Source organism: Mercenaria mercenaria, chromosome 3, assembly GCF_021730395.1.
Source record: "Mercenaria mercenaria strain notata chromosome 3, MADL_Memer_1, whole genome shotgun sequence".
Lineage (NCBI taxonomy): Eukaryota > Metazoa > Mollusca > Bivalvia > Venerida > Veneridae > Mercenaria > Mercenaria mercenaria.
Window position 1 is genome coordinate 51,362,017 of NC_069363.1, and position 14,928 is coordinate 51,376,944.

General features: G+C 34.9%; 1 protein-coding gene across 9 annotated transcripts in view; it reads left to right on the forward strand.

Moving 5' to 3' along the window:
- The window catches only part of LOC123525765 (uncharacterized), a 238,853-nt gene that overhangs the window by 150,944 nt on the left and 72,981 nt on the right, over nt 1-14,928 (forward strand). For all 9 annotated transcript variants that reach the window (XM_053538484.1, XM_045304914.2, XM_053538480.1 and 6 more), the window contains one exon: nt 7,577-7,759. In XM_053538484.1, the coding sequence (XP_053394459.1) occupies nt 7,577-7,759 (183 nt within the window). The remainder of the gene's footprint in view (nt 1-7,576; nt 7,760-14,928) is intronic.

The following is a 14,928-nucleotide window of genomic DNA, read 5'->3' on the forward strand; positions in this document are numbered from 1 at the left end:
TTTAGATTTTTTTTTCAGAGGACTGATTGTAATATCGGACCTAGGATATAGACTGGCTATATCTACGACTTTAAAAAAAATGACATATCATAGTCTAGGAGCTAGTCTGTTCATAACCCTGCGTAGTTTCTACTGCCTTGATGTTTTTTTCTATATTTCATACAAGCACATTTCATAAAGACCTCAGCAGCATAAATGTTGAGGAATTGCTGTTCTTCTGTACAAATGTAAAGTCGTTGAGTCTAATTATCGTCAAAGTCTAAGTCAGCCAATTACTTTCATATTTTGTCTTCAGAAAATAAATCACTGAATATTCCTGGCTTTCCCGGTCATTTCAGATAAAATACGATTTCTTCGTAATTGGTACATGCCGCCTTAAATTAGTGTTATAATGAAATTGAAAGATTGTTTTTAAGATGGACTGGTTGTCCGTTACTTGGCAACGTAACGTTAATTCATATGCTAAAGAACTACATTTTTTTTTACTAAAAAAATTTAGCATTTAAATGAGAAAAACTGCTTCACAATCACAATTGATATGAATATTCGATAATTACCTTCACTCCTTAGTGTTTTATCTCTTTATAATAAGACCAACGATGTTAGAAATATTCGAACTACGGTTAAACCTGCCTTAGCCTTTTCCTTTTTTAAGCAACCACTTGCCTTGAGCAGCCAGTCAGCTAACTTCCCAACTCTGTCGCTATTTTGGCTGGTTGCTTGTAGCAGTACTGCCCTGCCAAACCTGTATTAAGCAGTCGGCCACGGAACATCACAATGTGGCTGTTTATGACATGTAGCTACGAAGTTGAATTCAGGCAAGTTCAGTTTCATGCATTCGAAAATTCACGGTACTACATATCGTTGACAACACACTGAATGAGACCTAACAATAGACTGCAAAAACTAAAGGCGAAAATACACAAATAAAATGTATTCCTTATATTTTGTATTAATATTACAAGGTTTAGCATAAGCAAGATATCTCACTCAAAATCATAAACGACAAGGACAAATTTCTTGTCTTATCTCCGCATTGCAAACAGTTCGTTACACCTTTAAAGAACAGTCTGTCATTTTATATTATTGCCTAGACTGGCTGCTGCCAAACTATTATATGTTAATCTCTATATTTCCGTTTTCAAAGCTGTGAATGTAACCGGTATATCTTCTTTATCCGATAATCGTTTACAATATTTTCCAAAACAGACTGTCTCTCATTTTGCATTGGCATCTATTCCTACCGTTACTCCATTCCGTTTTAAAATACATACAGTTTAGAGGCGAGTTTATATATCAGTCATTGCAGTGAAATTGGTTTCCTTTCGTCAAAAATCAAAACCAATTTAGGCATAAATTTGTATTTGAACTGCTACATAATTCGACTATATTCTTATCCCAGCAATTGTCGTTATTGTTTGCAACTGTACCAGAATACGAGACATTGAGCAATATGTACTTATTGTTTTGGCGGAAGGGAGATAAATCAGAGATTTTTCCAATACATCCCTAGCAAAGTTATAAATCTCAATGGCCAGTTAGATTATTCTGAGTTTTATTGGATTCATTGACAAGTATAAAATTGATACCTCGTACAGTTTTCATAAAATTTACTAAAACTTTATGTTTATAAAAGTTGGTCTGTAAATAAAAGGGAATTCTTAAGACATTTTAGCTACTTGTGAAAAGATTGTAGTCTCTCGTATTTCTGATTAGAAAGGTTTGCATGTTTTAATGTCTGGTGTTATTTTAATATGTATGTGTTTGTAGATCATGCAAAGTGTGACTTTAATAAACATACCTTATCTTATCTTATCTTATCCTACTTTATTGGCTAGTAATTATTTTGAAAATCAAACCGGGGGTTCTGAGTAATGGATTCTATTGCAGATCTAACACGAAATGGAACACAATCTTTACTCCATACATTTTTAAACTGGGCCACATAATGCCAGGGTTCTAAGTTTTATAGAACCCTGCTTATTTTTTTTTTTATTTTATTAGTCCCCTACTGGTTGAAAACCAGTTTTGGGGACTATAGGAATGCTCTTTTCCGTCATTCCGTCATTCCGTCATTCCGTCATTCCGTCATTCCGTCCGTCCGCAATTTCGTGTCCGGTCCATAACTCTGTCATCCATGAAGGGATTTTAATATTACTTGGCACAAATGTTCCCCATGATGAGACGACGTGTCATGCGCAAAACCCAGACCCCTAGCTCAAAGGTCAAGGTCACAATAGGAGGTCAAAGGTCAACAGGGCTTTTTTCCTGTCCGGTCCACAACTTTCCCATCCTTGAAGGGATTTTAGTATTACTTGGCACAAATGTTCCCCATGATGAGATGATGTGTCGTGCGCAAATCCCGGACCACTAGCTCAAAGGTCAAGGTCACAATTGGAGGTCAAAGGTCAACAGGGCTTTTTTCCTGTCCGGTCCATAACTCTCCCATCCATGAAGAGATTTTAATATCACTTGGCACAAATGTTCCCCATGAGGAGACGACGTGTCATGTGCAAAACCTGGACCCGTAGCTTAAAGGTCAAGGTCACAATTGGAGGTCAAAGGTCAACAAGGCTTTTTTCCTGTCCGGTCCATAACTCTCCCATCTATGAAGGGATTTTAATATTACTTGGCACAAATGTTCCCCATGATGAGACGACGTGTCATGCGCGAAACCCAGACCCCTAGCTCAAAGGTCAAGGTCACACTTAGCAGTCAAATGTTAACATAGCATGAACAGGGTCTGTTTCGTGTCCGGTCCATAACTCTGACATTCATTAAGGGATTTTAATATTACTTAGCACAAGTGTTCCCCATGATGAGACGACGTGTCATGCGCAAATCCCGGACCCCTAGCTTAAAGGTCAAGGTCACAATTGGGGGTCAAAGGTCAACAGAGTTTTTTTCCTGTCGCGTCCATAACTCTGCCATCCATGAAGGGATTTTAATATTACTTGGCACAAATGTTTCCCATGATGGGACGACGTGTCATGCGCAACACCCAGTACCCTAGCTTAAAGGTCAAGGTCACACTTTGAGATCAAAGGTCAAGAGGATTTTTTTCCTGTCCGGTCTATAACTTTGTCATGCAAAGCAGGATTTAGATATCAGTTGGCACAAATATTCCCCTGGATGAGACAACATGTCATGCGCAAGAACCAGGTCCCTAGGTCTAAGGTCAAGGTCATATTTAGAGGTCAGAGGTCAAATTCAAGAATGACTTTGTACGGAACATTTCTTCTTCATGCATGGAGGGATTTTGATGTAACTTGGACCAAATTTTCACCACCATGAGGCACCCTTGTTTTTAGAATTACGTCCCTTTGTTGTTACTATAAATAGATTTTATTGTAACTTTTTTATTACTGGCGGTAGAGAAAAATCGAGACCACTTTTCTGTGGTACAGCATGCATGTTACATCCAATTTTTAGGTGTATTTTGACCTATCTCTACCTGGTAAAGAGTTTCTTGTGGACTTATATTATTATTATTTTTTTTTTTTTTTTTTTTTTTTTTCTTTTAAGATTAATTTCCTTTGTTGTTACTATAAATAACTTACATGATAACATTTTTATAATCAGCCAAAAAATTCAATATGAAAACAACTGTGGGTTTTTATATATGCACATTTTAATCCAAGTGTGTTGTTATAATGTTATAACATATTGTATATGTAGTACAATATTGTTTATACATCATTGACAGATATCAGTTCATTATGTTATACTGCAGTAGAAAAAATTAGGTGCCTTCCAGTAGGGGACTTTGTATTGCATGGCAATACTTCATTCACTTGTTAAAAACTATGTTTCTTAGTTAAACAATCGTATTTTATTCAGATTGTTAAGATTCAAGCCAGATTTGATTTTATCATTTTTTATGCATTTTAATTATCAATTGTGTAAAATGTGTGCTGTAAGTTTAAGACAACATGGGATAATTTAAAGGTGTACGTCATGCAATAAATTAAAGTTACTATTCAATAATTTCGCATTCAGATCTCATGCTTTGTTTAATACAAAGCTATAAGTTACCGGTCCCTGAATAGAAGACGACAATGAAGTATCGAGGGTTGAGCGCAATACTGTCGTATCTTCAGTATTGCGGTCAACCCTCGGTATACCTGGGCGTGTCTCTAAGGTCAACTTCTCAATACTACACACAAAGGAGATCGACGTTAAATCAATGTTTATTTTCTGTCTGTGAAGCATCCTGTCGTTTCCAATGTTGTATAGTTTGATAACGATTGAATATAGTAGACTCCACTTTCAAACTAGATTAACATACAGCAGTACCACCACAAAATAATAGGACACGGTACCTATTGAAAATATATATATTGCTCTCTAACTTAGAACACAGGAATAATTCGTAACTCTATTACAATATATGCAAATGGATCTCTCTTCTTTGATTTTCTGTCTATTAATAGTGGATAAGTATATTCACAAGAACGTAATATAACCATCGTTATGAACATTACTTTGTTAAATGTAGCCCAAAGAACATTATTGTTTAGAACTACGGTATATCTGTATTACTTATCGTCAAATATGGATCATACATAGTGTGCAAAGGTAGTAAATATTATTCCTTATGCTACTACACCTTTATTAAAACACATGTACATTGATTAGCACAAAAGTGACGTTCTCTAAAGAGAAACTAAAATATAGTTGTTATTAAATACACATTAATGACTATGTCTGTATCTAGGGGCCTCTGATTCGAACCACTTGCCCGTCATCCCCCATGAAAAGCTGGGAAGTCGCCATTTGGTTAGTAATTGTGTCGGTGTAACGTTAAACCAAACATCCTTATTAAATTGTATACTTGGAAACGGGAGAAAAATCAAGGAATTACGAACGTAGCTTAATCTCAGTCAGTTAGAAAGGATGCATGGATTTATGGGGTTCCATGCTTTTTGAGGGAGTGCTAAAGGTATGGTGCAGGTATTCTCATTACAAGTGTTATAGTTTTCTGTTATGACAATATAAGTACCATTAGTATACCTTAGAGCATCGATATTTACATCATAATAGATACTTTTCAGTTTTTCATCTTCTTAAGCAGTCTATTTGCTTGTGTTTCTAGTGCTCTTGCACCAAAAGAAAACAAAACTCAATCTACAAAACTAAAAACTACTCGAAAAGATTTTATTATGTAATAAAATTGATCGGGTCCTTAAGATCAGAACACAAGAATCATAATCAGGCAGCAGGTATTTTGTAAGTGCATCAGTGAAGTTTAAGGGTACATTGTTTCTTTTTTGGTGAGGCTTTGTGTTTTGTTAATTAAATACATCTACTGTATTTTGTGTTTTACATAATAAATAAAATTCAGTTGGTTAAGTTTTGTTTAAATATCGCATAATTACGTTATCGTTCCATTATTCTTACAGCTTATGGTGTCAATGACTGTAGTTTTGTAAAAGAGTTTTGTTTGTTACGAACAACAGTTTGAAGGAATTTCCTAATGATTAAAACAGTCCTGTTCTGAAAACAAGATACAAACATTTGAATCACATGTTCACATATTGTGAATAGATATCATATCATTAAAGTGCCTTTTAAGTATCAGTTATTTTTTATAATAATAATGAGTTCTACACCTGAAATTCACCTCTTATCGTATTCGCGTTAATGAAATGAAAGAACAAAGTAGCAGGTTCTCGCGCATCATGCCGACCTAAGTATGTAAGCTCTCGTATTTTGACTACGCTTCTGGTGATGAATGTTATATTTATTGCGAACTTGCATACTTGTATCTTTCGAGAATTGCTAGAGTAACCTGTTACAATTCTCTTCCAATTATATATTTTTTTGAATGTGTTTATCATTGAATATTCTTCAACACGAATGGACTTTAATTTAATATTTTATGTGAAAAAATATATAATTAAAAATACATCCTATATTTAAAAACCACGGTAATAAAAGACTCCAGTTTGAAAGACTTTGGTTTCAGTGCTTTTCACTGAAAACTGCTATACCATCCATCTTTTCCATCATAAGAATTTTCCTTAATTGTTTCCTTGAATATCAGATATAGACTATAGAACTTCAAGATAATTAAAGATATACTTGAACTTCAAGAAGTTTCTACTACAAACTGGATACTTTCTAGACGGGAATATTCACGAAAACAAACCCTGTTTCAGAACGGGGTTAGGAGTATGTTGCATGGCACTAGTTCATTTCCGTTTTTATAACATATAAATGATTTCATCTACATACATCATATTCAGAAATTTAAAGCGTTTTCAACGATAGGAAACTATATATAGCCAATTAGTATATTTTTAGAATGTCTCAGCAAACCTCTAACATATTGACATGTTATGCTTATTTAGCAAAGAGTATGTCATAAATGAGAATAATTATGTTTACTTAAACCATTTATTAGAGATTAGACTCCCTTTCCTTTCTTATGAATGCAATGTTCGCTTTATTTTTGGTATACGAGAAATACATATGTAAGAATATTTATGAGCAGTTTTTGATTTGCTCAAAGTATCTACTGTAGTGCTCATAGTAACCAAACATGAAAGCAAAGGTGGATCATAATGAACAGTGTACCATAGGCAACACATCCAGGCAGGATTCGAGGCTTAACTTTATGTAATAATTACCCGAAAAGGAAACCACACTTTAAAAGAATATTCCGTTGGAATTCATGTGATGATATTATATTGTATCATATCATATTTCTTGATTGTTGAATTAATGTAAAAAATGTTGAACATGGGAGTCATTGGCCATCACAATGGAGGTTTTTCCCAAAGTTATTCAATTAACATTTTAAATTAACCAGTTTATTAATAAGAAAAATAACTGATAATTAAACATTTTGTATTTTACCGCATACCTTCAATTATAAAGACCTACTGCCGTATGGATAGTTTATAGTGTAATGTAGCGCATTTTTTAAAAATTTTGAATAATTCTGTTTTGATTTATCTGGAAATATAAATTACATCAGGTGATATAAACCACTGTTTTATTACCACACGAAACTGTAATTGAATGATCTGGTAAGATTTTATTGAGCCATAAACTGTTTAACGTTTTCTTTGCGTTTAGATCAAAATTAAATGAAAACAATAAGGATATTATTGTTTTGTATCATATTTTCTTACATCAGGGTGGTCTACATAAGTTTCTCTGATACTGTGCATGATTTGATCCACTTTCCTTAATGGTTAATTAAGTATGGCTGCACCCTATGCTCTTTGTAGTCAACATTTTTATATACATAAAAGATCCCGATTGCTGCCTTTCATCAAATAAGTTCTACATCATCAATATTTTATGCATTGTACACTGTAATGTCGGTTCATTTTGATTTTTGACTGCTTGTTAAGTTTGGAAACTCAACATTAACGGTAGATATAACATGGAAACTGTTTTAAATAAGCAGTCGCTTTTCGAATAAGGCATACAAAGAATTGACTTGTTTTCATGTGTTTCAGTCTCAATTGTTGCAGCAGAAGATAAAGCAAGAGCTGCAAGAGTAATGGTTACCTCGTTGCAATTCAAATATCTTAAATTCAAATTGCTTTTTTTTTCTTTTCAGCACTGAGGATTCTTTACAAACAAAGACACCGGATGATATTCGTCACGTGACCATTACAGTAACCGACACGTCAGAGGATGAAGACAGTCCATCCTCTGGCGATAAACAAATACATCCGGACCCTGATCGGCCCAGAAGCCCACCAGAAGATCAAGGGAACTGGCCCTTGAAACGATCTCACAGGTCAGTGACTTTTTCTGCTTTTTCTTGAAACATATCCTAACTTTTTTCATTATCATGTGTGCATTTAAATCTAAAATAAGAGGAATTTGCTTCGAACAGACGCAGATTTCACATGTGATAGTTTCATGTACGAAATTGGAGATTCCACATTCTTGTCGTTGAATTTTCAGTTAGGATTTGTATCGAATTACATCGACCATTTTATTGATTTGAATTGATAAATTATTAAGATATCTGAAAACCTTTTGAGGCAAATTAACATATCAAGAAGCACCTCTGACCAATGCACACACAGAGTGGTCTTCCATCATGAAAGCTTTTCTTTTTTTTTTAATTTCTTGAGTTGTAGATGCTTGTAATACTCACCATAACATGCCGTAAAGTCACAATAATTATGGACTAATTTCAATTGATATAGATAATGGATCTGTAATTTCTATTGTCCTTGATGTTTCTGCATAGAGTCTATGATATATGGCAAAGAATGTTCTAAAACATCATTGTTTACACATCATAACTGCACAAAACCTATTTAGCGGAACATAAAATATAAAGGCAAAACTGGTATCTCATCCATTTTAATTCAGTAATGGTTTTGAAATGGTTTTTATGAATGACAAGAAACATTGTTGCAAAGAAATCATTTGGGTTATTTTCTCATCGCAAAGTGGAAACAGTTGTCGGTTAATGTAACCACTTGGGCTCATAGAAATTCCGTAGATATAATTCATGGGTTTATCTGATGTTTTGCTGCTTAACATAGTAGCGATAATTTCCTGTGGATAAATGAGTTTGGAAGACGTTCAAGTATTTCACTGTATTCGTAATTAATAGCAGTTAGAAAATGCTTAGGGAAATCGTCAAGGACTTCGAATTTGAACTATGTTATTAGTAAACATAGCAACCCTTTTGCCAAGAAAAAATAAGCATAAGAACATTGTTTACTTTCAGACATGATTGTAATTTTGACTTCACATATCTGATTATATGCACTACTTTCAACAAGTAATTTTCTCTATCCAATTCTTCCTGTATTCAGAACTTTTTTTTATCAAGTTGAGCGTCATGTTTTAGATTTGTTTTTTTTTGTTTTGGGTATAACGCCGTTTTTCAACAGTATTTCAGTCATGTTACGGCGGGCAGTTAACCTAACCAGTGTTCCTGGATTCTGTACCAGTACAAACCTGTTCTCCGCAAGTAACTGCCAACTTCCCCACATGAATTATCAGAGGTGAAGGACGAATGATTTCAGACACAATGTCTTTTATCAAATCGTCACGGAGAACATACGCCCCGCCCAGGGATCGAACTCGCGTCCCCGTGATCCGTAGACCAACGCTCTCCCTACTGAGCTAAGCGGAAATGTTTTAGAAGCATTTTATTCGGACTGGAAGAGATACGGGAATTTTACTACAAATCAAAAGGAATTATTTTCAGTCTAGTAAAAAACTGGTGTTTGGTGAATTTTAGCATAGGAAAAGAACGACGTAATTTACAACTTACCAAAACGATTTAAACAAGTGTCTGAGAGTAATTTGTTGACGAGAATGACAAAAATCGAAGCTTTCACATTTATTACCTATACTGGGTCATCAAGAGAGGTGGTTGCATGATGAAAACAGTGCTACAGAAAACAAAAAATATATATAACATTTATAATAGAACAATTACAAAGTTGTATCAGGAAACAAAAATTGTTCAGTTTGTCTTTGCTTACGGTCATCATATTTTCATTTACGGTCAACAGTACATACTTTTCCGCAACGAAACAAAAATATCCATATTATCAACCGAAAACCAAATGTTTCGTTGCCTTTTTCTCCAGTTATAAAACATGTTCAGTGTTTATATTAGTCTTGATTCCAAATGTTATTTTCATTTATTAGTTTTTCATTTCCGGCCCAGTCTTTCTTGTTTTTATCGCAAGGAAACAAGACTGAAATTGTATCGTAACGTAATTTCGTCCCTGACAAACACTTTTATTTTGGTGCAAATATTCATTAATATCCAATGAAAGGCACGAGCAATTCTGTCTGGTTTGTTTCAAGATTTGTTATTATTTTGTCATCAATCCAACATCTTAGATCATTTGAGAAGTTCGTCTTTATTCTGAATTTCATGACTGACTGATGTCTTACCATTTAGATCGTTTCCTGTGTGCATTTCTCAGTTTAATCACCAAATTGAAAGCAATGAAAGCTAACATATGAGCCGTGCCATGGGAAAACCAACATAGTGGGTTTGCGACCAGCATGGATCCAGACCAGCCTTCGCATCCGCGCAGTCTGGTCAGGATCCTTGCTGTTCGCTAACAAAACCCACCAGCATGGATCCAGACCAGCCTGCGCATCCGCGCAGTCTGGTCAGGATCCTTGCTGTTCGCTAACAGTTTCTCTAACTGAAATAGGCTTTGAAAGCGAACATCATAGATCCTGACCAGACTGCGCGGATGCGCAGGCTGGTCTGGATCCATGCTGGTCGCAAACCCACTATGTTGGTTTTCCCATGGCGTAGCTCATATATATTCAGTTCATTTAAGGTTATTTAATTAACATTAATACTTACTGAACTTAGTTTGAACGCTTCATGTGTCAACGACTTTCCATTTGTAGTCTAAATATTCTTCACCGTCTTAACATATGAGTGACTGCGCTAAAACTGTAGTATTTATTTCCATATCAACACAATATCAATAGCTAATTTTATGACTCTGTATTTTTACATCAAGTAATATTTAACAGTTTCATTATCAGTCAGTCACATATTGCAATCCCAAAAGATCCCCGGCAAGATGATGGCTGGTTTCGAATCTCTCTATTTTGATATTGGTTGGTTACATTAATGAATTAGTCTGCTGTTATTCCTTTCAAAAAGCCATCATTGTTCATGAATAAATAACTGCATTCCTCTGAAATGAAACAAAACACTCATAAAAATTATGCATCTTCATTCTGTTCAGGCTTTTAATATCGGGTGTACTTACTTAACCACAAATATATTGGGGTTTCATCTCAGCCGAAATCAGAGAGCATATGTAATAATACCGGGTTTTGTTTTTAGATACATACATCATTGTCAAAAATACGTATCATGAATGATTAAAGAATAAATTGAAGTTAGCCTCTTTCCGCCGACTTTGATAAAATATCAGTGAAATAAACAGTATTGCTTTTGCTGAAATCTAATATCATTATTTCTAAGGCATATCAGCTGCACCATATGCCTTTCAATGGCGTCTGGTCGTCCAGGAACGGAACATTGCAGAAAGTGCAGGACAGATAAGAGAATTTATTGTTACATCAGTATACAATTTCTCTAATACATCCTACAGTAATGGCACAGTGGCAGCAAATTACAGACGTTCATTCAAGTGCATTGAAAGTGTCACGGCTGTCAGAACATACTTTTACAAATTTAAAATGAAAATTGTTGATGTTTTATTAATATTATCTTCCAAGGACTTTTTCGTTCATAGTCATGATGAAAAGTTGAATATTTTCGTTCCGAGTTACCTAATTCCGGTCCGTCTAGACGGGTCGGTATTACGACAGGATGTTTGTTTAAAAACATCGAAAATGTCCGAAGCTTTCGAACTCCAAAGAGACATTTTTACCCTGCTTTCTGGGCAGGCGTTTTCAAATGCATGGGCAAGCTGAGAGCCAGCTTTTGCGATATATACAAACCCAAAGAGACTCTTTGTAATTGAAAGTTGTTATCTGTTTGCTAACCTTGTTACATGCATGTATATCCTTAGAGTAACAAATGAAATGAATATTGGACTTTTGTCTTTTGCAGAAACCATGTGCCAAAATGTCATCTTATGAAAGGCCAGTTTTACCAAATACGGTTAAACAAATCACGTTAGGTCTTTAGTAACAACACCCAAAGTTGAACAAAAAAGCCATTTTAATTCTTCCATCGGGATTTTTCATTTTTCATGTTTTGAACTTAGACTTAGTACTGGTTAAAATAAGGGGTTACAATCACATATATTTGAGCCGTGTCATGAGAAAACCATTATAGTGGGTTTTCGACCAGCATGGATCAAGACCAGCCTGTGCATCCGCGCAGTCTGGTCAGGATCCATGCTGTTCGCTAACGGTTTCTCTAATTGCAATAGGCTTTGAAAGCGAACAACATGGATCCTGACCAGACTGTGCGGATACGCAGGCTGGTCTGGATCCATGCTGGTCGCAAAACCACTATGTTGGTTTTCCCATAACGTGGCTCATTTCGGTCTCTGTTATGTTGAACAAAGGAATGATTAGCGGGCCTCTGTCAAGCTTTGGAGGAAGCTGACCTTTTTCATTTACCCGCTGATAAACTCTCATTTTGTTTTCTGACCAGTGTATAATATTTTATTTGATGGAAGACAGGGAGACAAAGTAATGTAGAAAGTATATAAAATTGTAGTACTATTATTATTCAGTATATCTATTCCCTCAGTGAAGAATGATACAGTCCAGACACTGCAATGATTTCTCTAGTATCAATTCCTGATTAATATCCCCGGAAGGAATTCTAAATGAGATTTCAGAACTAGCAATGATGTTTGGAAATATTCTAGATCTCAAAACATAGAAATAGTAAAATGCATTTCCCTTGCCTTAGCGGCCAATTATATACAGCAGTCGTTTGCCTGATGCATGGGAGAGCAAACTTCCAACTTGACCTTTTTACAATTTCAACTTGCCAGTAGCTGCCATCTACCTTAGTCAGCCAGGTTTTGTCATTCCACTGACTGGCTTCTTAGTGTTTCGGTATTTGACGATTTGATTTTCTTCGTTGTGGTTTACAACAATTTCAACAAACATTTTAAATCTTACACAGAAATAATATAATGTAGGGTTATAAGTGTATAGTGCACCTATTAAACGTGTAAAGATGGAATATGTTTGCAATAATATAAACATATTATTTAATATTGATTGCAAGCTGTCATAGTATAACATTTATGGTGGCGTTGTAACTTCCTTTTTATTAGAGAATTCCTAGAATATATGAATGGCCAGTAACAAGTCAACAAGCGTACTGTTTGATTCAAAACTGGAAGTTTTTCCAGCCTTGAGTATGTCTCATATACATGTTCAGTTCAGTTTTTATTACGTAATCAAGGCTTCAAACTGATGTTACCGAGAAATATCATCGGGTTTAGTATTGCTTAAGTCAATTTAATTATCTCAGACTGTCTCTGTACCACAATTTATTGCAGCTTTATTGATTTTCATCCGTTTGTCCATTGTTAAAGTAGCAGTACAACAGGGAAATCACGCTGACATTTTAGAAAGTTGGTTTTGCAGGATCTGCACAATTCGCAAAAAGAAACATTTATTTATGAACTAAATGTTATCTATTCGGGTATAAACTAAACTGAGATTTCTGGCAAATCCATGAATCGCACTGGAAGATATAAGTATCAATTGTGGAAAAAAATAGCATTCAGTCCATGTATTTAAAACTTCACGTTAGTATACTTAAAAAAACTTGAGAGAAAATCGTATAAGAAATATTCGATTATTGCTTTTACAATTACTAGGTAGGTCAGTCAAACAGACCCATCAACGTTAACTTGAAATTTGCTTTCTGATCGAAATAGAGTTCCTGATTTTAATTAAGAATTGACTGCTATTTTGTGTGCGTTTACAGGGGTATAAGCCATATTGGAGCTTCTTACAAATCCATGAATCGCGCTATGTGGTTTATATTCGTATTAATACACAAAAATAACATTCATTATTATTCAACTTTACAATATTACACACTGTATTAGATCAATTGCAAACATCATATGAAACAGACAGAGCTAATACAAAACATAACTGAGCCAATATGAGAAAAACTGGGCCAATACGAGAAAAACAGGGCCAATACGGAATTCAAGCATTTTGATTGGTTCAAAAGAGAGGGCCAATACGGAGAAGCCACTTCGTTAGATTTTTAAATGACGCCATTTTGTTTTACATCAGAGTTATAGATTACATTTGTTTCCCATTTTGACAAAAAAAAATCATCCAACATGTTCATTTAAAAACCAAATATGACTGAGCGGGATGTACGTCTTCAGAGATTACAACGGTACCTACGCTTATTCGGTATTGTGTAAAATGCAAGTGTTTCCTGTCAGAAATTCTGGCAGTTGTCAAGGAAAATAATAAGAAAATATGGAAACTCAGATTAATTAAAAGGATGAGACTTATCTTTAACAGACATTTTGATAGTGTGGACTATTTGTGCAATAATAAATAGCGATTCAAGTGCTGGAAAGTGGATTTATAAATAATTGGCGAACAAGAGTGTCAGTTGTGAACTGCAAACAATTTCGGATAAGAATTAAACGAGGCATGGGACTATATAATATGTGCTTGGTTGATTGTATTATCTTGATCAACACATATGTGTATAATTTTGTGTCTTGTTGCTTGCAGCCTAAAAGGAAATGACTTTTAAAATAGTTTTTTATCACAGTTCAAATGATAAGATACTCGCTAAAGAAAATAAATAGGAATTAAAAAAAAAATAAGGTAAGTTCTAGTTACTCTTGATATTTTGTCGCATTAAAACCATCTCTCAAAATTATTCTCAAGTACCTACATACAACTCGTTCTGTTTTACTGGCGAAAATGATCATAATTTCTAAAATACGTCTAAACAACTTGTCAAGATTTTTCACCTGAACGTGCATAGCTGTCATATACTCATAAGGTAACTCACAGAGTTCTTATACTGTTACCGCCAACAGTTGTAAGTTGAATAATAATATTATCATTAATCAAGCGATTTCATATTGGCCTAGTTATTTGTCCTCGGGCAGTCGTATTGGCCCTCGGCCTACGGCTTCGGGCCAATACGACAACCCTTGAACAAATAACAAGGCCAATATAAAATTCCTTGATTAATAACATTATAGTTAATATATTTACATTTTTACAGTAGCTTGCTACAAAATAAGAAACCCTCCCGCCAAGCTCAATAGGGAGAGCACAGATCTTGTATTCTCTATGACGATTTGATAAAAGACATTATGTCTGACATCATTTGTCCTCCGCCTCTGCTTCATATGGGGAAGTTGGCAGTTACTTGCGGAGAACAGGTTTGTACTGGTACAGAATCCAGGGACTTCGGTTAGGTTAACTGCCCGCTGTTACATGTACATTACTCAAATACTGTTC